We start from the raw sequence: 23,471 nt of genomic DNA on the forward strand, positions 1-23,471 counted from the left end.
TCACGAGCCTAACAAGCTCGTGAAAAGCTCGATTTGGGGACCTAACCTCTTCCCTGAAGAGGAGGTCACAAGTGTTATGGCTGAGGCTACACGGGCCAACCAAAGTCTTCGTTCTCGCTGGGGTATTTCAGCTTACAAACGTAAGACCCCAGAATCGGCCGGCCCCCAATCGAGAGGAGGTAAGCGTTTCAGGAGGCATAAGAGGACTCACCACCAGGCGGTAGTCCAAGCCGTCCCGGTCTCGGCAGTGGCACAGCCTTCCACTTCTAAGGCCCACCCTCAACAGTACGTGCTGGTCCAACCAGCTGCACCCTCATATGTGGCCTCACCGGCATATAACCCCACATATGAAGGCCGTGGTTATTTTCACGGCCTTAATAGGGTTGCAAGGGGAGGAAGAGGTAAACCCCCTCATAGAGGAAAACCCAATACCACCCCAAGAGGAAGACCTGGACGTGGTAGGGGGAATAAACCCGCCCCCTCCCACTGAGAGAACACAGGTAGGCGGTCGCCTGTTTTGGTTCAGGGACCAATGGACCTTCAGCCCTTGGGCACACAGCATTGTGTCCAAAGGCCTAGGATGGAGCTGGATCAAAAACCCTCCTCCTCTAACCAGGTTTTACCAGCCACCCACTGCAGTCCTAAAGGATTATGTGACAGAATTGCTCAACAAACGAGCAATAAAGAAAGTAAGGCACCTAAAGTTTCAAGGCAGGTTATTCACTGTTCCCAAAAAAGACTCCGATCAACAAAGAGTGATCCTGGATCTATCGCGTCTAAATCGCTACATAAAATGCGACAAATTTCGCATGCTTACGGTAGCTCAGGTACGGACTCTACTTCCGCGTGGAGCCGTCACCACCTCTATCGATCTTTCAGACGCTTACTATCACGTCCCGGTTGCGCGGAACTTCTCTCAGTTCCTCGGTTTCAGACTCGGGAATCAGGCCTACTCCTTCAGGGTCATGCCCTTCGGTCTGAACATCGCGCCCAGGATATTCACAAAGCTGGCGGACACGGTAGTACAGCAACTCCGGTCTCAAGGGATATCCCTAGCAGCATATTTGGACGACTGGATTATTTGGGCACCAACAGTTCCGGAGTGTCAAAAAGCCACGTCCATAGTCATCAGTTTCCTGGAGTCGCTGGGTTTCCAACTGAACAGAGAAAAGTCCCGCCTGACTCCGGACTTCCGGTTTCAGTGGTTGGGTCTCAACTGGGATCTGTCATCTCACACGCTGTCCCTTCCGCCTCCCAAGAGGAAAGAGATAGCATCTCTCACCAGGAGATTTCTCAAAAATCCATCAGCATCCCGCCGGTCCCAAGAAAGGGTCCTTGGCTCTCTTCAGTTTGCCTCAGTGACAAACCTGCTGTTAAAAGCGAAGTTAAAAGACATAAACAGAGTGTGGCGGAGTCGAGCCAATGTCAAGCTCAGAGACAAGGTCTCCTCTATCCCTCAAATCTTAAAGACAAGGTTGCGGCCGTGGGCCTCGGTCAAAGGCTTGTCCAACACAGTTCCGCTTCAATTTCCCCCTCCGGCACTAGTAGTTCACACAGACGCTTCCTTAGCGGCTGGGGGATATTCTCCAAAACAAAAGTACAAGGAACGTGGTCCACAATGTTTCAGCAGTTCCATATAAACACCCTGGAAGCTATGGCGGTATTTCTAACTCTGAAGAAAATCCGCCCCCAACCGGATTCATATCAGGTTGGTATTGGACAGCGCAGTGGTAGTTCATTGCATCAACAGGGGCGGCTCCAAATCAGGCCGAGTAAACCAAGTAATGGTTGCTATCTTCTCCCTAGCGAACAAGCACGGCTGGCACCTGTCAGCCACCCACCTAGCGGGGTGCGGGAACGTGGTGGCGGATTCCCTGTCCAGGAATGCTCCGTTGGAGACGGAGTGGTCTCTGGACGTGGAATCTTTCAAGTGGATTTGCCCGGGTTCCGGGCCTCCAAGTGGATCTGTTCGCAACGGAGAGCAACTTCAAGCTCCCTGTTATGTGGCCCCCAACCTGGACCCTCAGGCGTTCGCCATAGACGCAATGACAGTAGATTGGAACAGTTGGGAGAAGATTTATCTTTTCCCCAATAAACTTACTGCTGAAAGTTTTACACAAACTCAGGACATTCAAAGGTCAATTAGCCCTAGTAGCTCCCTATTGGCCGAAGAGCAATTGGTTCCCTCTTCTTCAGGAACTGGGACTACGGAGTCTTGGATCCCCAAGCCCATTCTGACTCAGACAGTACAAACCAAGACTGTGTCAGCTTCCTCAAGAATTCAGAATGCCCTAGTTTTATGGACTTTGTAAAGTTCGCAGCTCAAAAGGAGCGAACATTGACCCCGTCAACACTCTGTTTTAGAATCAGATAAAAGAGATTCTACTATTAGACAGTATGACTCAGCAGTCAAAAAATTAGCCTCCTTTCTAAAAGCATCTGAAGCCAAAATCATGACAGCTAATTTAGGAGTTTCCTTCTTTAGATCATTGTTTGAGAAAGGCCTAGCTCCGGCCACTATTACCACAATCAAGTCAGCATTAAAGAAAGTATTTCTTTACGGCTTTAAAATCGACCTTACAGATTCCTACTTTTCATCTATCCCCAGAGCATGCGCTCGTCTGAGACCAGTATCACGCCCACAGTCGGTTACGTGGTTTCTCAATGACGTCCTTAAGTTAGCATCAGAGCTGGATAACTTTCATTGCTCTTATCAGGATCTGTTAAGGAAGACCTTATTTTTGATTAGCTTGGCTTCAGGTGCTAGAATCTCAGAGCTGTCGGCTCTCACTAGAGGTGATAATTATGTGAACTTCCTCCCGTCTGGAGAGGTCCTCCTTTCCCCTGATCCGAGATTTTTAGCTAAGAACGAAGACCCACAGGACAGGTGGTCCCCTTGGAAGGTGGTGCCCCTTCCTCAAGACCAGTCTTTATGTCCAGTTTATACACTTAAATCTTACCTTTCAAGAACTCCACAGAGTAAGTCAGGTCCTCTTTTTATCAGGGAGAAAGGTGGTACTCTTTCACTAAATGCTATAAGGCAACAAATTTTATATTTTATTAAACAGGCCAACCCGGATTCAGTCCCTAAGGTTCATGATATTCGAGCAGTTGCTACTTCCATTAATTACTTTCATAATATGGACTTTTCGGAGTTATCTAAATTTACGGGTTGGAAATCACCTCTAGTGTTTAAACGCCACTATTTAAAAACGCTCGAAGCCCTGAAATTTTCTACAATAGCTGTGGGAAGTGTCATCTCCCCACCTTAATTAATCATATCCTTGTCCTTTCCTTTCCCCCCCGCCCGCCTGCCTCATTTACTTTTCTGCTTATTCTCCTGGTTGATTATACCTCACTGCCTGGCTCCTCATATAGTTGTTTCTTGTACCTGTTAATGGAAAAAGCGTAATCTGATATGCCATTATTGCTCCTTTGTGGGGTACTGGACAGTTTTTATTTGGCTCCATGTACCCCAGATAATTGTATATATTAATGTTAATTGATTTTGTCTCTTACGTGTTTAGCCTAAGTTTACGTGTATAGTATTAAGGTTATATTTAGAGTTATTTTGTACACATTTCATGTTTCACCTTGCTTTAAGTAATTTTAAGGTTTTTGGGCTTTTTTTTTCTCCGGCGTGCCGGGGATCGGCCCTTGTTTCATAGTATTAAGTTTTTCAATGTGCCTTAGATTTAATATAACTTAGTTTTAGAGTTCTTGCTACACGAAAGAGATTGCTTAATTAAAATTATTTTGGTAAAACTTTTGCCTTTTCTTCAGATTACCCTTTATTTCTTTTTCCTGGTTGTTGCAGCCTTGGCATGATTCTCTATCACGATTTCACCGGCTGACACGGGACTGGACTCAGAAAAGGGATTTTGACAGAGGAAAAATCTATTTCTGAGGAAGGTCCCGTGTCACCCGGTGACCCTCCCTGTATCACCTAGTACTCTCCCCCTCCCTCTTGCACATGCCAAGTCTGGGGTTAGTGCTAGCATGGAATGAGGTAGGTGGCGCTGGTGTCGCCGTCCTGGCGGGTGTTTGGTGTGGGGCTGTAACGGCTCACCGCTCTGTTCGGGATTTTGATAAGGAGCGATCTTTCGAGTAGGTTTCCGTGGTAGTGGTAATTCACTCACCCCTTCTTATACCGACGCCTTCCAAGAAGACGCTCGACTGGGGTAGTAACCCCAGCTTTCCTGAAAGCTCTTTTTCTCTGGTATATCTAGCAAGGTTATACCTAGAAATTCGTGCTGTAATGGAATTTCACCGGGTGACACGGGACCTTCCTCAGAAATAGATTTTTCCTCTGTCAAAATCCCTTTTTTGTTCTTTTTTAACAATAAGTAGAAAATATAAAGAACTGAAAGCCTTTCAGTGTGTTTTGGAGGCTGAAAGTTCCTTGGCTGGGAGTTCGTTCCCTTGTAATCAAGAGAATTTTATACAAATCTGATAAAGATGGTGATAATTTCAGGATAAGTAAAATGTATTCTGGTGCATCCATTTAATGTACAGTATTTGATTTTTTTCCTACATCAGTTGAATGTTTAAGTTGATATTGTTATTTAGAGTACTGTATTATAGGTGTCTGCCGTACAGTATACAGAACTGTTGAAGTTATCATGGGATGTTTGTTAGAATAAGGTTATTTACCATTGTCAGTGTATTTCTTGTTTTCCTCATAAACTTGGCTTTGTAATGTATCAAAAAGTAGAGAGCTATTGTGTACAATATCATAAATGACCCCAAGAATGTAATAAATCACAAATACAAATTTTGATGTCAGTCCCTTGTTTCATTAACCATTACTATGCATAGAATGTGTCATCACAGTTCTCAAATCATTATTGTTAATGGTAGTTGAATGAAGGCATTAAGGAGTTAACAGGCTTTGAATAAAGCTTATCCCTAAATGTTTCCTTGACAGCCATGACTTTTATTTTTTTTTTTTCAAAACATTTGTTCACATTTTATGGAATGATAATGATTAAGAGGAGAAATGGTTGTCTGTTTTTTATACATATTCTTATTTTTCTCTGGTAAAAAGGAAATATCTATATTGAAAATGAGATGTATAATTATTCCACTGAAATTAGAATGTACATATTTCTTTTCCATGTTTAAATTTTTACACTTAGACTTTTATCAAAATTTTTCAGACTCATTAGTAAGTGCTAGTATGTAATAGGAGTAATTTTAATTGTTTATATGGAATACGGCATCCTCAAACCCTTGCATGCCCTAACAGTGACCCTGGCCCATTCTGTTCCTGTGCATTTTTATGTTCGGCCTCATTATTCCAAATGGTTCCAAGACCTCATGCTTTGGTAAAAATTACACATTTAAAAATCTCATATAAAGTGTCACAGTCCACACTATAGGTATTGGTATGAGTACAGAACCTATGCACATCATCCTGCAAATATAGTGTAAATACAATTGTTGTCGAAGTGCTTTGTTTAAGGATTATTTATAAAACAAAAACAAGTCTCTACAAGTTCAAAACTGACACCACCATTATAACTCTTGTACAGTACAATAGTACATTCCACACAGACAACAATATAGCATTTTGTTCATTCAAGACCTTTACATACTATATTGCATTTGTTTAATGATCTGAAAGAAAAACTGTACGCATAATTACAGTAAAGAATATAAATTAATAGAGAAATAAAAATTTATTCTCTCTGTCCTTTGCTGGAGTTTCATTTAAGGTAATAGGAATTTACCTGGATTTTCATTAGATATGGTAAGTCTTGCATTTGCAGTTGTTGAGCTAGGCTTTATATTAGTGAAAAGTGCTTGTTGAATGTAAAAATAACTTAGGTCTGTTAACATAAATTACCTGTAGCGTACAAGGGGTTGAAAGGATGAGAAACACCAAGAAATTACATTGTTATAAAATGTTTGCACTTTTATTAATCTTTTAATCAGAGTTTAGAGGTGGCTGGGTCATGCAGACAGGAAGGAAGACAGGGTAATAAAAAGGGTTTATTATGCATAAGTTTTGTAAGGAAGGAGTGAGAGACAGAAAACCTCTAGATTACTTATGTGGCAAAAGAGAATAAGAGGACCTGACTCCATAGAAGCTTGAGAAGATGTAGTACATATCAATCAACTGGTAAAGTGCAGTACTATATGTAAGCAGAGTACACATGCGGCTGACCAAATTTGTGTTGCTTGCTGTATGAAGCAACTTTGGAAGTATTTATTACACCAGGGAGGTCGTAAATATGGTAGTGCCATGTCTTTTTATGGAAAATAGTACTTCAGTAGGAAATGGGTCTGCTTATACCACAGACACTTAAACAGAGACTTTTACACTTAGTATCAGATTTAAACAGAGACTTTTACACTTAGTATCAGATCCTTTGTATGCCTTTGCGGGAGATTGTTGGGGAAGCGCATAGGTATACTTGCTGTGTCATCAGTAGCCTTTGCTTGGCTTACATAGTTGCAGAACATGGTTAGAAAGGGGAGTTGGGCACCAAGGATTTGAGTGGTGTACATTTGGTCTTTAGGACATTGTCCATAAGGACCTGTCCCTTGATTTTGCTTCCCATTGGGAACTTAGGATAATTCCTGTAATACAGTAATACTTTTTCATTGGTTTTCTCTCAGTTTAGTTTTTAATAAAAAAAAGCACTAATTTTGCCTATTATCAGAATGTTTTTACCTTACAGTATATTAGGTTTTGGTATTAATACTGTACTCAAAATTTTGACTGAAAATACTGTATAGTAAGAAACTTATACTGAAATGTTTGCTAATTAAAGCTTGGCCTCTTACATTAATTTCTGCCTGTCTCTGATTTTTGTGTTTGTGAAATACTGCTTCAGCTATTTTAAACAAACCATTTCTGACAGGGTGATGACGGTGTCAGGACAGGCATCGACCTGAGTGGAGGATATCCTTCAACGGGACCCCAACAAACACTGGTACGCACTCCGAAGTTATATCAGTGTCAGTATTGTTCGTTTGCTGATCATCAGAGAACATATTTTATTAGACACTTACGCATTCATACTGGAGAAAAGCCATTTTCCTGTCCATATTGTTCAGCTCATTTTGCTCAGAAGGGCAACTTAAACAATCATATTAGGACTCACACTGGGGAAAAGCCACACAAATGCATGATTTGTAATCGCAGTTTTGCACGGAGTACTCTTTTGAGGTATCACTGTCTTTCTGTTCATAATGAATTTCTACAACTTAAAAAGTAGTTAGGGTCTTTTGGCCAGAAAATGTTAATTTTAGGTTCTTGATGTGTTATGCATAAGTTTTTGCATAAGGTCTCAGCACACTAAAAAGAAAAATTTGGAATGAAAGATGCTTATTTGGATAATCGACTTGTGTAACAACAGTATTTCACTTAATCCTCTATATTATATGAAGTTGTCCATAGATATTTTGTAGTGGCATTCTTTAATTTTTATTCAAAGATTCACTAAAATGTATAGTAAAACAGTAACTGCAAATAAGTAATCCCTAGCAGGCATTAATTTTATTCAGTAGAATGCTTACTTATGATACAGCTCAACTATATCAGACATTTCCTTATGAAATTGCTCTTGGTTTGGTAAGGTCATTCTTACTCTAGAATGTTAGAAACTTGTGTAAATTATGATAGTTCTGAAAGTACTAGCTGAAGGATCAGCTATATTCCAGTATTTTTTTTTTTTTTCTATATTTTATGTAGAGTAAATAGCAAACTTAATTTGATGTCAGTATTGCCAGTATCAGTGATGCAAGTATTGCTAGCCCTTGACTTACATTGAATTCAGTTACGTGAATTTGGAAAATATTAGAAAGGAACATTTCAGGAAGTTCAAAAATATTAAACATGAATTTGCTGTGCACAGAGCACATGAGGAATGTCAATACTGCAATGTGTGAAAAACATTCAAGCTTAAATGAGTGGCGCAGTGTAATAAGGTGCCAAGCGCCGTTTTTTAAAAAATGATAAAAACGCATTTAAAGTTTGCCAACTATGAAAACGCTTATAAAAGAAAAACCAGCCAAACGATTTCTATGAATCATACCTCATTTTAAAGGAAATTTATTCGCCTATTACATATGCAAAAATCATTATAGTATGTTTTGTCATTTTCGCCACAACCACAAAAAAAGTGAGGTAATGTAAGATTGTAAAGTGTTAATGAACACAATGAAAATGTTTTCATACGGCAATTAAAGCATGTTTTTTGTGAAAACAACCTAAAATATTTATCCTAATAATGCTCTAAAATTATTATTATAACATATCTGAGTAAAATTTCCATGAAAATATTATAAAACAAAAACATCCTCCTACATCCACCCACGCACCTCCACTGGTTGCCGCTTGCCTCCTTTTTATGACGAGTCTTATGATGTAGCAGTGAGAACTCGCTAAGGGCGAAATTTCCCTTTGTTTTGCATGGATTTTCGAACCTTTTGCCAGTAACATAAGGGGACAAAAGTGTGTGTACAGGATAGTGCTGTACTTTAGCTGCTCGCTCACAATAAAAAAACCAGTTCGGCCGCGGTGGCGCTTGCCACCTTGTTACGCCGCGCCCCTCAAATAAAAAACATCATTATCATCTGTGCCATTGTTACCATTGTACTAACAACACTGTTATGTAACCATAACTTGAAACTGCAATGGTGATGCATCCAGCTCTGTACCAAAACCTAGTTATAATTACTTTTAGGCAAGGTTGAGTGTAATGCTTGCTGCAACAACTAAAGAAAAGTTCTAGGAAAATTCATATCTACATAAATGAAACAGCAGTGAGACAGAGAAAGAGAGAATTAATGAAAATTTCTGTAATTATTAATATATATTCTTTAATGTATTTACAGTAACTTCTATAAGGAATAAATAAAAGAAAATGCAATTAAGTTGCTACTGATGTAACTATAGGTTTAAATGCTTGTTTCAGTACTGAATGTGATTTTTTAAATTGTGAAACATACACCCCTTAAGACAATTTTACAACAATTGTATTTACACAACATGTGCATTATTTTACGTGTTGCAGACATGATTTACTAGGGTGTTTTGTATACAGGAGGATGCATATCTACATGCATTAAGCCATGTATTCTAAAGGTGAAAATCCCCTTAAAGACCAGTACTAGACCCACTGAGTTTTGTCAAAATCTGAATTGAAAAATGAGCAATCTAGGAGATGCAAACATGTAAGAATGATAGGAGTTTATGTGTCATGACTTTCACTCAAGTACGTACCATGTAGCTGGAGGGGTTTGAGGTAATAATGATGATGGGATGACCAACCATAGTACCACAGTGCTTACTGTAAATTACTGTAATGTAAAGATATGAGATTATGATAAAAGTTCTCTTCAATGTATTATTTTGTTAATCATAATATTAATTTCATTATTAGTCATTAATTATGAACTGTGTGTGCTCCTATTAATTTTTTGTACTGGCTGTATTGGTTTGTCTGTATTTATGAGTTTTCTCTATCTCTCTCTTTTGTCGTCATGACAACAGACCAGCTGGCATAGTTCAAGATTGCTCTTGCTCCTCTGTCACCATTCCTTCTGTGTGTGTGTGTGTTTTTTTAATCTTTCTCTCATTTGTAGAAGGAAGTGAAAATAATGCCTTGCAGATAAATCACCTGGAGCAACAGATTATTTATCTTTGGGCAGTTATTTTCTCTCTCTCTAATCTGTATTTTGATTCCTTTTGCATATTTTGCAGTAAAGGGGGGGCGGGGCATTTACTTTTTCCTGAAGGGTTTGGCTTTAACAATAGAGTTTTAATTTGATCTTGTAACTCGCAATTCTTTAAAGGTATGATAACTGGATAAATTGAAAATAATTAAGATTGTTCAAATTTATTTTATTGATTCATGTCTATAACTTGATATTCTCTGTTGATTGAAGCTTTGCTTCTGAGATTCAGTCTGTGCATATGGATTCAGTCATGGGCTGTTCATCAGGTATCCATATACTGTACAGTACAATACCTGATTTTGTATATTTCTGAGGAAGGTTGGTTTACAAAATTTTATTAAAAAATTAAATTTCATAGCTTTCAAATAAATTGAAAATTGGTCCCTTTTTATAGGGGGAGTTATCTCTTTTGACTTGTAAATTAATTTGCTACATCTTCACATAAATGATGCACCAATGCCAGTCTTTCACACAGGACCTTACTATGGCATATCACTAATGGCAGAGTTAATTGTTAGAAATTTGTTATACTGTACAGGTAAACAGTTTCAAATAGCAGTATGAACAAACACGTGGTGTAGATGATGTAGGTAGAGATGTTAACAGCTTTGTTTATTGTTGTATAAATCTGAGTACAGAAGAAAGCAGAAAAACTTACAATCTGAATTAGGGTTATTAACACTTGTCAGACCCTTACTACTATACTACTGAACATCCAGACAAAATATGAAGATGCAAAAATCGAAAGTGTTTCAGTGACATGTAATACAAATGCATTTATATACTGTACCAATATAAATCCATGTTTTTGTAATTGTACATATGGACAATAGATTGTAATGAGGCTTCATACTTATTTCATGTTGGTTGCTCGTTAACATCACCTGTGCTTCCTGCCTAATGGCTATAAATAGAAGTTTAGTGTGGACGAGTATTCTGACTAACTTGGTTTGAGCATTGTTATTTATGCTGTCAGTGTTGCTTGTTTATTTATTTTACCATCAAAGCCTGATTGTTGAGAAATATTGTAGTCTGACTGGATTAGCATAAGTTAAATGTTGCTATACTGATTTTTCCTTAAATATTATTTATGTAGGCCAGTAGTTACATAATCTAAACAGGCTGCATCATTTGTCTTTTTTCCTTGCATATTCTAAAATTAGAGTTACCTGAAGGACAGCAGTGTGAGCAATCTTCCTTTCCAGGATTTAGCCTTAAAAGAACATAAATGCTAATACAGATTTTTGTCAAATCAGTACTGACAATTCACAAATTAATATTATCCCAGTAATTGCTGAAGGACACTGATGAAATGTGAGGTCAATTTAATTTCATTTTCAGGCAAAATCAGTAACCAGTATTATCAGTTCCCTCTGTAATGTATTGATGTTCAGTGACTGATGCATTTTAAGTAAAAGTACAGATATAAGATTTCCCTTATTGGTACTGAAACATTCTTATGCAGAGTTTAAACAATCAAGTGTGTTGTGAGTTATCTGCCTTCATGCAGAGAAAAGATGAATGATGAAAGTGTTACGGGAAGTGAAAATTGGAATAAGTTGAATAGCTAGGTGGGAAGATACCAATGGGAAAAGATGATGATTGAGTAGCAGAAAGCATTTTAATGGGGATAGAGGGGAGGTTGCAAAGAGAGTATATTACTGATAAGTGCCTTGCAATGCACACTGTAGGCAGCACCTTTTTTGGGACCAGTGTCATTCATAATTTGTGTGATTATCCAGATTTGTAGTAGAAATTGTTACCTGTTAGCACATCATATGAATACAAAGCAGATGTTACTTTTTGAGTACTGTATTGTACTGGGAGCGCCTTCCTCCCATTCCTCTAATCTAAGGGACTCTTTCTCTCTTGTAGATAGAGGTCTTACCCAACATTATTTCTGTTTGCTTCAAAATGTAAGCAGCACTTAAGAATGTCATTGCCACTGAGGCTTCAGCAAATTAAGAACTGTACTATTTGTGTGTTGATGGAATTCTTATTCAGTACTGTTTACAGTACAGGCAGTCCCCGGTTAACGACAGTGTCGGTTAATGGCGATCCGGTTTTATGGTGCTTGTCTAGCAACGAAATTCAGCCATTTTCGGTGCCAAAAATCTCCGATTCTGCTTATCGGTGCTGATAATTGGGTATTGGCGCTGATACATAACTAAGAGAGGGGCCGATAACTGAAAATCGACGCTTTTTGGCACCGATGAGCCTGAAAATCGCCGAAAAAGTGCCAAAAATCGCCGATTTTTGGTTAGCGGCAATTTTCGGTTATCATCACACCCTCAGAAACAGAACCCAGCCAATAACTGGCGACTGCCTGTATCTATTAGGATTATCCTTGTACATTCTGATGAGGCCATTGATATCCAGGATTTCTCCCTGTCTCTTGTGATGGTGGTCTGCCTTGGTGGTTCTGAAAAGTCCTAGCCATGAAAAAATTCAAGTATAAAATTATTATATACTGATACGTGACTTGCTAGACCAGATTCAACATATTTCCTCATACAGTATACCTAAATTGCTTTTCATATGCAAACATTTTTGTCATCAAGATCATAGTTGTCGGGCATTTCCAATATACTTGTTTCTACCTTTGTTAAGGACTGTGGTCACTGCACCCTTTGCTATAAATATTTGATAAAGTTTTAAATTGATTATTATAAGGTAGAGTTGGTTTTGGCACATGATTGGGAAAGATTAAAAGTTTTTCAGTAGATGTGGAAGAAGTAGGGCATTGACTAATGAAAATTGCTAGGAAATCATGGAGAGAGCATAGGTGAAGATCTTGACTGGGTGGAAGGGCAGGCAGGAAGTGCACAAAATAGAAGAAAATGGAGAGAACTCATGAGACTTCTAGCCTTGCAAGGGGAAAACCTGACAAAAACATGAATGATAATGATGATTACTGTCATACATCTTGAACCATCACTTCACTTTAGGGATTTCTGTGTAGAAATAAGTCATCTTGATGGTTGGGTTTAATTTCTTTGTTAGTTGAACCATGGAGACAAATTGATCTTAACGCTTAATCAATTCATACAGCAGTAATGGTAGTCTGGTAGCTTCTTCCTTAATGCTGTATAGTACTCTTGGCAGTTCTGGCAGTTTCAGTTTACTTCTACATATGTAATTTGTGGCTTAGTAGAAAACCATACAGTAATAAATTTTATGGGTCCTTACAGGTCATTGTGGCAACTGTAAACCATTGACACCTTTTCCTCTTAACTGTTTTTTTCACGTGGCTGTCCATGAGTAGATGATTTTTATAATTTTAGCATTTTAAGATGCATTTTCATTGATGAAAATACTGAAACAACCCATTTCTAACAGGGTGGTGATGGTGTCAGAACACTCGTCGACTTTGGTGGAGAATGTTCTTCAACTGGATCCCAGCACACAACAATGCTCAACTCACAGTTGTATCAATGCCAATACTGTTCATACGTCAATTCTCACAAAACTAATTTAATGAGGCACTTACGTGTTCACACTGGGGAGAAGCCTTATTGCTGTCCTTATTGTTCAGCTCAGTTTGCACAAAAAGGCAACTTGAACAATCATGTACGAACACATACTGGTGAGAAGCCACACATGTGCACAGTTTGTCATCGTAGTTTTGCTCGCAATACTCATTTGAAATACCATGTTCTAAATGTTCACAAAGGAGTTCCATGGCCTCTTCAGAAATAAGAATCAATCAAGTGCAGTAGTGAGTGATTTCATGAACCTGTATGTGGCTCTGCTCTTGGCTTTTACATAGGGATTCCTGATTTAAACAATTAATGATGCATTTTAGCATGGCAAGTATTTGATTAGAGGGTTTTTATATTTGCTTTTGAGACTTTTTTTTTTTTTTGTAAATCTTGATACTTTATTTCAGTTTAGTTACCCTGAGATTTTTTTAACCTTTCTGTGCATATTCATTATTTCCATTTGCATCTTTTAATTTTGTTGGGAAAAATTTGTTACAATCCAAACCTTTTCAGCACTATAAGTATTACAGGCAATATACAGTACATTTATCTTGAATAAGGTGATTACAACTTGGGTAGCTTTAGTGAAATTATATTATTCTGCATTGTATGCAACCATAATGTAATACTGTATGCTTTCTTTTAGTTTCTGTTGATTGAACCCTTGATCAGATAATTTGTCATACACTTCAGATCATCTGTTGTAAGCATCATGTTTGTGGTACAAAGTTCTTCATATAAGAGATTGAGCAGCTATTTCATTACTCAGTGGTTAGGTAAGCAATGCATAAAAACGAAGTTGCATCTAATACTGTACTCGAGAATTTAAATCTTAGTGACTGCTACAACTGCAGTTACTCTTCCGCTGCTTTATTTTATAAATATCATTGTGGTGAGGGAATAGCTTTGGAAGAATGTGAATGGATGAGATTGGATATTTGCTGGCTACTAATGAAATCACAATAACAGGCAGCTTACTGAAGCCTCTTGGTATGTCACAGTGAGATTTGTTGACCAATTCTTAGGTTATGTATAGGAGATGGATGCCATCAATGAAGGGTCATGTTATTCTCATTTTTATCTCAAGAGTTCCAGTGTCAGTACAAAGTGAGTCTCATGCACCATCCTGGTTCAAGAATGCATTTGTTCTCAACTAATGTTTGATAGACCTCTTACATATTTCTTCCTCTCAGTTATGGGAGAAATTTTGCCAAGCCATGCATTAAAGAGGTTCATTAACCTCCCTCTTTGATAACGTGATATGGTCCAAATTTCAGTAAGCAGAGTTATAATAAAGTTTGCATCTAATTGTATCTGTATGCTATGAAGTAATAATTTCAGAATTTTCAGATTCTACCATATAAAATACGGTAACCTGTTACCTTGCTGTTTGTAAGTTTAACATTGCTAACATCAGGGCTAAAGTTGTAGCTTTACATGCAAAACTTTGAACGACTTTGAACTGAAATGTTATTCCTAACTTTTTTTTATGACTACTGCACGATCTACTCTTTTAATATTGGGAGTTACCGTATTTGTACTTTGAGGTCATCAATAGGAAAACACTTTTAGGCTAACGCATCTGAGAATGAAGACTAACACAGATTTGCTAAATGTGTTATTACTGGAATTCAAAACATACTTCAGCTCAATACAACATTTTGTATCCACAGTCTCAGTCTAGTACAGGCAGTCCTCGGTTATCGGCGGGGGTTCTGTTCTGGGGGCGTGATGATAACTGAAAATCACCACTAACCGAAAATCGGCGATTTCCGGGGCTTTTTCAGCAATTTTCGGGGCTTATCGGCACTGAAAAGCGCTGATTTTCGGTTATCGGCGCCTCTGAAAGGTATGTATTGGCGCCGATAAGTGGAAATTGGCGATTTTTGGCGCGAAAATTGCCGATTTTCGTCGCTAGACAAGCCCCGTAAAACCGGATCGCCATTAACCGGGGACTGCCTGTACATAGATATTTTCATACTTTTCATGCTTTTATTTTTAAAGAGTTCATGTAGTGAATTGCTGTTCAATCGTAAACTGTAAGATATTTCCCATTCGATCTTTAGAAAATCTTAATGAAATATCTTCTTGAAAGTTGTATGATGCTGTGGATGGTAGTTTGTTTCATAACAACCCCATTAATCAATAAATGCCCATATTTATGTCTTGAAAGTTCCAAGGACCACAAGTTTTTTGTCTCTCAGCCAGAAAAGAAGGTATAGTAGTCTCATTATACACATGCCTTCTGAACCTACAGGTAAGTCATAACTTGTCTCACTTTTTGTGGCTATACAGTGCTTGGAACAGTTGTCCTTTCATTCTCTAGGTGTTTACTTTGCGAGAATCACTTTTCCAGCACTTATTGAATGCATATTTTCCATTTTTTCCTCTTTTTTTTCTGCAAACTAGGATATAAGCAACTCTTCTAAACAGATGAAATATGAGACCCTCTGCCAACCTTCCTCTTATAATGTGGTCCCATTCTAGTAAATGTTCCTTCAGTATTTCCTACTGCTCTGCTGATGATTGCTATATTGATTGGGAGGGGTCTTTCTTGTAGGAGTTGCACTCTTGAGTATTAATACCAGGTATGTTACCAGCAGACACCGATAGCATGGCTTCCACTGTTACAAGGCAGCCTCCTTCCTGAATGACTATGACCATGAATGCTTTTCTCCCCCATCAAGTAAGACAGAGATTGTGGGGTTAACAATCGCAAGTCTGCTGACAGTGACCTTTCATCCTTTCTGTAAGACTCCAAGCATGACTAGCATCATCCCAAGGAGGAGTCAAGCATGACTAGCATCATCCCAAGGAGGAGTCTACCTAGATTGATCATTTTGAACTTGCACAGAGGGCAACAGCAGTGAAGGCAAAAGTTATCTTCAGTCACTGGGACATACCAAAAGCTTACCAGGGACAGCCAGCCTCAAGAATAAGCAAGGAGAGAAGTTCTTTTTTGGGCTCTGGTTGCATGTACTACAGGTCACTGATCAAGGAGAAGCAAGCTTTTAAGTGAGACAGTGACTAAGCCCATCTTCCTGCATCTGGAAGCATCTCATCCAATGGAAGACAAAACTGAAATTTTTGGCTTTCTATCTTTTCAACATCTGATAGTCAGTTGTTTTCTGACTGCCTCCTCCATGGACTTCTTGTTTCCAGGATTTATGAGTTACACTAATTACTCTGCCCATACATTAGATACCCCTTAAAGGCCCCTGGGAAGGTTATTTGAAATTACTGCATTAAAGAACTTTGCTTTGGGGGATGAGCTTCTTTTTCTGAATTCCTCAACTGGGAAAGGTGTTTGGATTTTTAGCAGCTTCAGATACCAAGGTGAAAGCCTCTGTTATCAATCCAAGGGCAACTCTAACATAGATGACCCCACCAAACTTATGTTCACCCAAATTCTTGCAAATTGTCACTGATGAAGGAATGAGAAACTTGCAAAATTTGGCTTAATCAGACATTTTTCATATAGGACAACAGCTATGTAGCTTTTATTAGATCCACTTATAACATATACCACTTACTATCTCATCATCCTCTGTATTCTTTATTAAGAATGAGTTAGACACCTTGTAGGATTTTTTCCAGATTGTCTGTCTTCTAGCTGTGAGTGCTCTTTAGTAGTACTGTAGTGTATGTTGACTGGGGGTGGGGGGGGAGGGGAGTGAACCTCAACAGCACCCAAGGTAATGAAGTTCCTCATAATACAAAATGCCCAAACTTGATACTGTAATCAATTACCGACAAAAGATCCCTAGTGCCAACTTTATCTTCTTCTCTGTAGTCTTGACATCAGAGATCATCAGGCACTTTCTAGGGAGTTCTTATCCTTCTACACCAACCAGTTTGACTACAGGTAGGTTTCAACAGATGTATTTTTGGCTCAGAAAGCGGGTATGGCAAACAGCAGAGAATTAAGAACAGTACTTTCACTTGAACAGTTCTTCTCCCTGTAGGGACTTGTCGCCTGGAGTTCTAGACATTAATAGTAGGAGACGTCACCTGGAGTTCTAGACATTATTAGTAGGAGACAGGAAACCTAGCCACTAGGTGGGAAGCCAGCCCTACTCAGTGCTAGTTCCATGCCCAGATAAACAGAAAGGATTGGAGTCAGGAGGGACACCTGTCTGTAAAACATCTGCTAACCAATTATGAAATAAACCTTTTTAAGATAGAAACAGCTGGAGGTTTATTAACAATAGTGATCCTAACTAGGAGATTAAACTGAGAAAAAAAGAATTGTGTGAGACATGGATAAATCCATGGATCATATAAATTTTTGGATTCAGTCACCTACCCAACTTGGAAACAAACCCCTTTCATTCTTGAGATACCAGGCTGCAAATTACAAGTTGGTTTGATGACCCTGGGATAAGTGTGCAGGCAGTTGTATGAGTTTGTATAGTGTACCCCCTTCTGGATAGGTCAGTGCAATGATCATGAGAAATGTCTTTTTTAGTATCCATTAATCTTTTTAACTCGGCATTGATGAAATATCTTTGTTTCATTTGATTGAGAAATTGTTGTGTGTTTGATTTGGAAATAATGCCAGGATTTATGGGTCTTTAACTTCAGTGAAATCATGTATGCTTTGGATTAGTATAGACGGCAAAGATACTTGGTGACTAATGGTGCCAACAATAGTAGCGGTGTTGAGACAACTTGTGGTCATCTTCATTGGATTTTGCTCAAACCTCGGACTTCTTGTTATCAAGGAGTTCAACAATCAACTGAACATGGTCATCAATGCAGAAGATTTTTCCCTGTCAGAAGAAGTTGTCATTCTTGTTCTAGCAATTCCAGCAAATCCTTCCATCATGGCACCTTGGATCACTGGAGTATATGTTTCCACCTGAAAGCATAGCAGACAGTAACTTTACCTGAAAACTGCCCAGTTGTAGCTTTGGAGGATATTCTTAGTACCTTCAAAATGGTAGGACCCTGATATTTCATTTATTATGAGTTACATCAGTCCCTTTCTGTATGGAGGATTGGATGTTTAAGACATAATCTGTCAAAGTTAACAAGCATATCATCTGCAGCATCAAGTGATGAAGCCTTTGATGTTACAAGACAGAGGATAGCACATCATCAACCGAGTTGAGAACATCTTGTCAAGGCTCAAAGTACTTCAATCACCTCTTAGCAGGAAGCTATGTAAATATGATATCCAACAATGCAACAGCAATAACGTGCAGTGCTTGCATGATATCTGAGAAGATTATACATGCTAGAAGTGGTCATTAGTGACTGTCATTTGTTTTTAACTCCATACAAAGATTCAAACAGTTGGAATCCAGGACCTTTTCATGGCACACTTGGTCATGCCTCCCTTGTCTTACATCTCCAGCAAAGTCAGAATTGCTTGCTCTGTCTGGTGAGATTTAACAAGCTTTGCCTAAGGAGGACAGAACTCTGATTCATCCCTTTATGGAGCAAAAGAGGAAACAGTTTTATAGGACATGATCTTGGTTTTGTCTAAAGTGAGTGTCTTGAGAACTAAATGTAATGTGACCGTTGGTGAAGCAAAATAGGTAAAAGTGTGAGTTTTAAGCACTTTCTACCCCTTTTATCATTAACATTGATAGTTGAGTTTGTACTGGTTCATATAGGTACAGCAGTCATAGTGGTCCATGTTACCTTTTGGGGGGGAGAATGTTGCAGATTCATTGTTCTCATTTTTACTGATCATTCACGACACTGTTAAGAGGCATAGTTTTTAGAGATTTTGGCTGCTACTTTTAATGTTTATGGTACATATCCTTTTACAATTCTAAAAGTCTCTTATCTGATGCATGTGCTCTGCTGTACACTCAAAAGTTTTAACCATACCTTTTACAAATACACAAACTACCAGAGAGTTGGTTCCTTAAGTACTCTACTGGATCCTGTAGGCATACACAAATGCTCAGAGGAATTTAGTATCTCAGCCTCCCACTTGAATGGCAATTCAGGCACAAATATGATTACTGTACTGGTATTGTGAGGAAACAAGCTTTTTCATAAAACCTAATGAATCATTAATGAATGGTCTCTTCTCACTCCCTCAAATCTTACTCCCTTGCATAGTTTTCATGAAAAGTGATGGTATTTGTTAATATATATCTTTTGGTCCAGAGGGTGTCTGCACAGTGAAACTGCCTTCTTCTGTCTGATAAACAAAAGACTGGTGATCCTGGGAATATTTGGGACATGAAAATGGACATATGATCAATGGTTGTGTATGAATAAAAAACTTTTGTCATACAAAAATTCTTTGCAGTTACTAGGATGAAAAAAGGTTTAACATAAAACAGAGGGGAAATCTGATAATTTAAATCTCTTTGTATAGTTTGTGTTCATACTACATATTTGTAATTACTGCACGTAGCTCTTACAAAATTATTTGTTCAGTGTGTCTGGTGGTGTACAGTAGAGGAAAATTTATATATTGCTATATTTTACTAAAATATGGTAAACAATAGTCTTTATGGGTTAAGAATGTATATTTGTCGAACAAACAAAACATGCTTCTTTACTATTATGACTTCTCCAAGTTACAAAAGTGGTACCGTATTTGCTTTGTAGAAACTGTGGTGCATGTTAGAATGTTTATTTATTTTTTCTTATAGTGCACACCAAGAATGAATATTCTTTAGTTGTGGAAAACACTGTCAAGAAGCTCATTTTAATCAGTTTCTGTAAGTGTATTATGTGTTTATTTATTATACAATATTCCCACTTGGTCTGTTGCATTTAACTGTTCAAGGGATAGACATTGCTACGGGTGATCATGATCTGCTTGTAGCTGGGCAAGACCATTTATAAAAATTAAGAATGAAAGTAATTTCTTTTGCGTAACATTTGTATTCTTTGTTTCTGTTATTGAGTTGCTTAATATAGCATATGAAGGCAGAAATAATTCAGGTGAATATGGCTCTTCTAGATAACAGATTGTGTGTGAGATCACTTGTATAATGTATGAATCCAACTGTTTGTACAAGCCTAGAATTTTATATTCAATGGCCCCTCTAATTTAAGAAAAGAAATTGCAAAACTATTTAAAAATGAGAATTGATGTTTTGGAAAATTGCAATAAGAATAAACCTTTCCAATTTAATTCTTGTTTCTGTTATCACTACAGTAATTCATGATCGAGATTCTGGTAAATGATTTGTGCAGTATTTGTATTATATAATTTAAGAACCTGTGACATCTGTATTGTTAAATTAATAAACTATAAACTGTATACTGTAAATTTATTATTTCTCACCTGTAACATGCTGAGTAGCGTTTATCAGTCATCTTGTGTGTCTCTTAGCAAATTGTGCACACATCCCTAAAAATCGTGGTTTGCAACCTAGCAGCACATGATAAATTACTTTCTTTCATTTAAGATGTTTGTAAATAGCAAGGTTTATCACTAAACCTTGCTATTTACAGGTTGTATACTAAACTTACTTATATATTTTTTATTACCTCAGCAAACTTTTTAACTTTTCAGTTTGATTATGCTTGTACATAGTGATATAACAACTCATCCTAGGAATGCAGGCAAATGTACCTGTACAAAGATGATTAATTTACCATAACTTCAGTCTGGTCACATTTAATACGTTTCCTGGGTCTAGTATTAAACTGATTGTTGAACAGGCTTAATTTGGAACACCAGTTGTTACCCTTAATACAACAGAATGAAAAACCTTAGAATCTCACCTGCTTCAAATTTTAACAAGACTCTTAGCACATATTGTATTTTGAAGGTTAAGTAATGTAGTAATCAGATCTAATGTACTTTTTATTCCTTATAAAAGTTAAATTTTTTATTTAGAACGATAAAACTGATTGTGCATATGATGACTGTCACTAACCAGGAAAAAATGACAAATTTTAAATCTGTATTTTTTATAACTAATAAACCTTCAGTCTTAATGTAAGGATAAATTCTCTGGTGCTAGGTGGGGTCTGATTAAAAATAACACAGGGAATCGGTGGCAACAGGCGTCAGTCAATAGGGGAGCAGGAGGAATCTGTGCAGGAATCTGTGCAATCTGCTTTACCTCAGTTATGCATCATCAATTCAGTTTCCTTCTAGCCCAGGAAAAAAATGAGGGGTGGCTTGAGTTGGGCCATATACGTTAAGAGCGAAGGTTTGTTAGTTATGAAAAATACAAATTGATTTAAAATTTGTCATTTGTTCAACTTGTGAAGATGATGGGACGTCAGAGGAAGCAGACTTAGGAGACTTAAGGGAGAAAGTCAATGGACCCTGCCTGGAAGGAGAATGGCAAGAAGATAGGTTTTGGGAGAGCCCTTGACAGATGGGATGATGTCACGGAGACCATGACATTATAAACAGCCCCATGGAGAGCCGTTTTTAGTTGAGATGATGTCATCGAAACAGAAGATCTAGAAACTATCATGGCAAAAGTCGCTGTGTTACGAGACAACATGCAGTGAGACGAAAGGCCAGAAAGAGTTGGTACCCCTGATAGGCCTAGCAATGCCCAATGCTCAGACATCTGCACATCTGAAAAAATTGTACTAGAGGGAGCTGCCTCCTCCCTTGGGGAAGCGTCCCCCCTCCTGAAAGAACAGGGCCAGCAACATTACAAATATGACCTCCTGAACCCCCTTCGAATCTCTTAAGGATGAAGCCAAAGAAGAATGAGAGGGAGAATAATTTTTGTGAGAAGAAGCAGCGAGAGGAGACTTTGGTAAGGAAGAGGCTGAAGAAGAAGGAATAGGAATGCTGGCCATTAAAGGAGACAAGAAGCCTTCCCAAGACGGCTCCTTTGATTTCCTCTTATAGTGCCTCTTATTAGCAAATCTCTTCCATTGCTCAGGAGACCAAAGACAACACACAGAACAAGGGTTCCTTACGTTGAAAACATTAGATCTGCACCTACTACAAGTGGGGTGAGGGTCAGTAGACAAAGAAGACAAGTAACAGGAACAATGGTTGCTACCATCTCCAGGACAACATCTCTGACACCTGGGAGGCTTACCGGAAACAGGGCTCGCATTTGGGAAATGCAAGTAAAATACAGATCAAAAGCACACAAAATACTCACAACAAAAAAAGTAAAAAAAACCAGAACACCGTAGGTGTATGCGGGCAGGAAGTACATAATAACCAGCTTCTTGGGAAATAAGGGCACCAAACCGTGTTGCTACGAAGACGGTTAGAGAGAAACTGAATTGATGATATGTAGTTGGGGTAAAGATGATCGCATAGCTTCCACCTTCTCTCCTATTGGTTGATGCCTGTTGCCACCAATTCCTTGTGTTATTTTTAACTGGACTCCAGCTAGTGCCAGAGGATTTATTTTTTCATTAAGACCCTGGTTTGTTCCATATATGAATAATTATGCAAAAGAGAGCTTGTGGGTGATTGAACCAATAGATATTTCCAGAAAGTAAATATTGTTTCTGATGCTTAAGTATAAAATTGAACTGCATTTGTAATACTTATCAGGACTTAATACTATCTAAATATTGTGTTCTCCCTTTGCAGTTTTGTATGAATGACTTAAGTTAGATTTTGAAGATTAGATTAGCATCATTGTTTTCTGGATAGGCAATAACAAGGCTCTACATATCATGGTTGTTTTTTTTTAAGGGAAGGATTTTATCCTAATATGGTGAACAGTACCTAGTTACTTGTTGGGAGATTTAGTTGTCATCCTACAAATTGTCCTTGTTAATAGTATCAGAGTACAAGTTTCTCCACTTGAAGTTTAGCAAAGAGAAAGTGTGAAGAAAAAACTTTTTAGTTTCCTTATCAGCTGCTGTGGTATTATTATTATGAATTAGTTTACAATGACCACCATCATATTTCTAGACTCTTAAAGGGCTTCCAAGGGATCTATTCTTAAATGATGAAGTAGAAATTGGATGAAGGTAAAAATAAAGAAGCTGGACAGCCAAGTAAGAAGAAACTGAGTGGCATAAACAGAAAAAGGCAAAAAGCTAAGCAGTTTTTTAAAAATAAGTTTTACAGACTAAATTTAGAGAACATAACCTTTTAACATCAGACTATAGATATCAAATATCACTAGCTGATTGCCAGAGAAGCTTCATAAACATTCTAGATTGGTTATATTTCATGATGGAAAAAATAACACATGTATGAAATTTGTGAAATTTAGAGGATGGTTGTAATACCATCAATTCAAGATTTTTATGCTGTGAACTAATGTTGTAACTTAAAGCCTGAACCCAAGGTAGAATCTCAATTCCGCAGATGCTTTGTGGGTCTGGCTTTATGGTAACAAAGATCCTATATTATAATATATATCCTGCACTTGA

The 23,471-nt window shown here is 38.0% G+C and overlaps 1 protein-coding gene across 7 annotated transcripts in view; it reads left to right on the forward strand.

Annotated features, from left to right (window-relative positions):
• The window catches only part of LOC136844589 (zinc finger and BTB domain-containing protein 7A-like), a 174,229-nt gene that overhangs the window by 111,395 nt on the left and 39,363 nt on the right, over positions 1-23,471 (forward strand). The window contains exons 6-7 of one of the 7 annotated variants that reach the window (XM_067113867.1): positions 6,870-6,941; positions 13,030-13,473. The exons of 5 other annotated variants lie outside the window; for them this stretch is intronic. In XM_067113867.1, the coding sequence (XP_066969968.1) occupies positions 6,870-6,941; positions 13,030-13,389 (432 nt within the window). In that variant the 3' untranslated portion in view covers positions 13,390-13,473. Of the gene's footprint in view, positions 1-6,869; positions 6,942-13,029; positions 13,474-23,471 lie in introns of those variants that run through there. One more of the 7 variants, XM_067113876.1, reaches the window with a different exon arrangement.

Source organism: Macrobrachium rosenbergii, chromosome 13 (genome assembly GCF_040412425.1).
Source record: "Macrobrachium rosenbergii isolate ZJJX-2024 chromosome 13, ASM4041242v1, whole genome shotgun sequence".
Lineage (NCBI taxonomy): Eukaryota > Metazoa > Arthropoda > Malacostraca > Decapoda > Palaemonidae > Macrobrachium > Macrobrachium rosenbergii.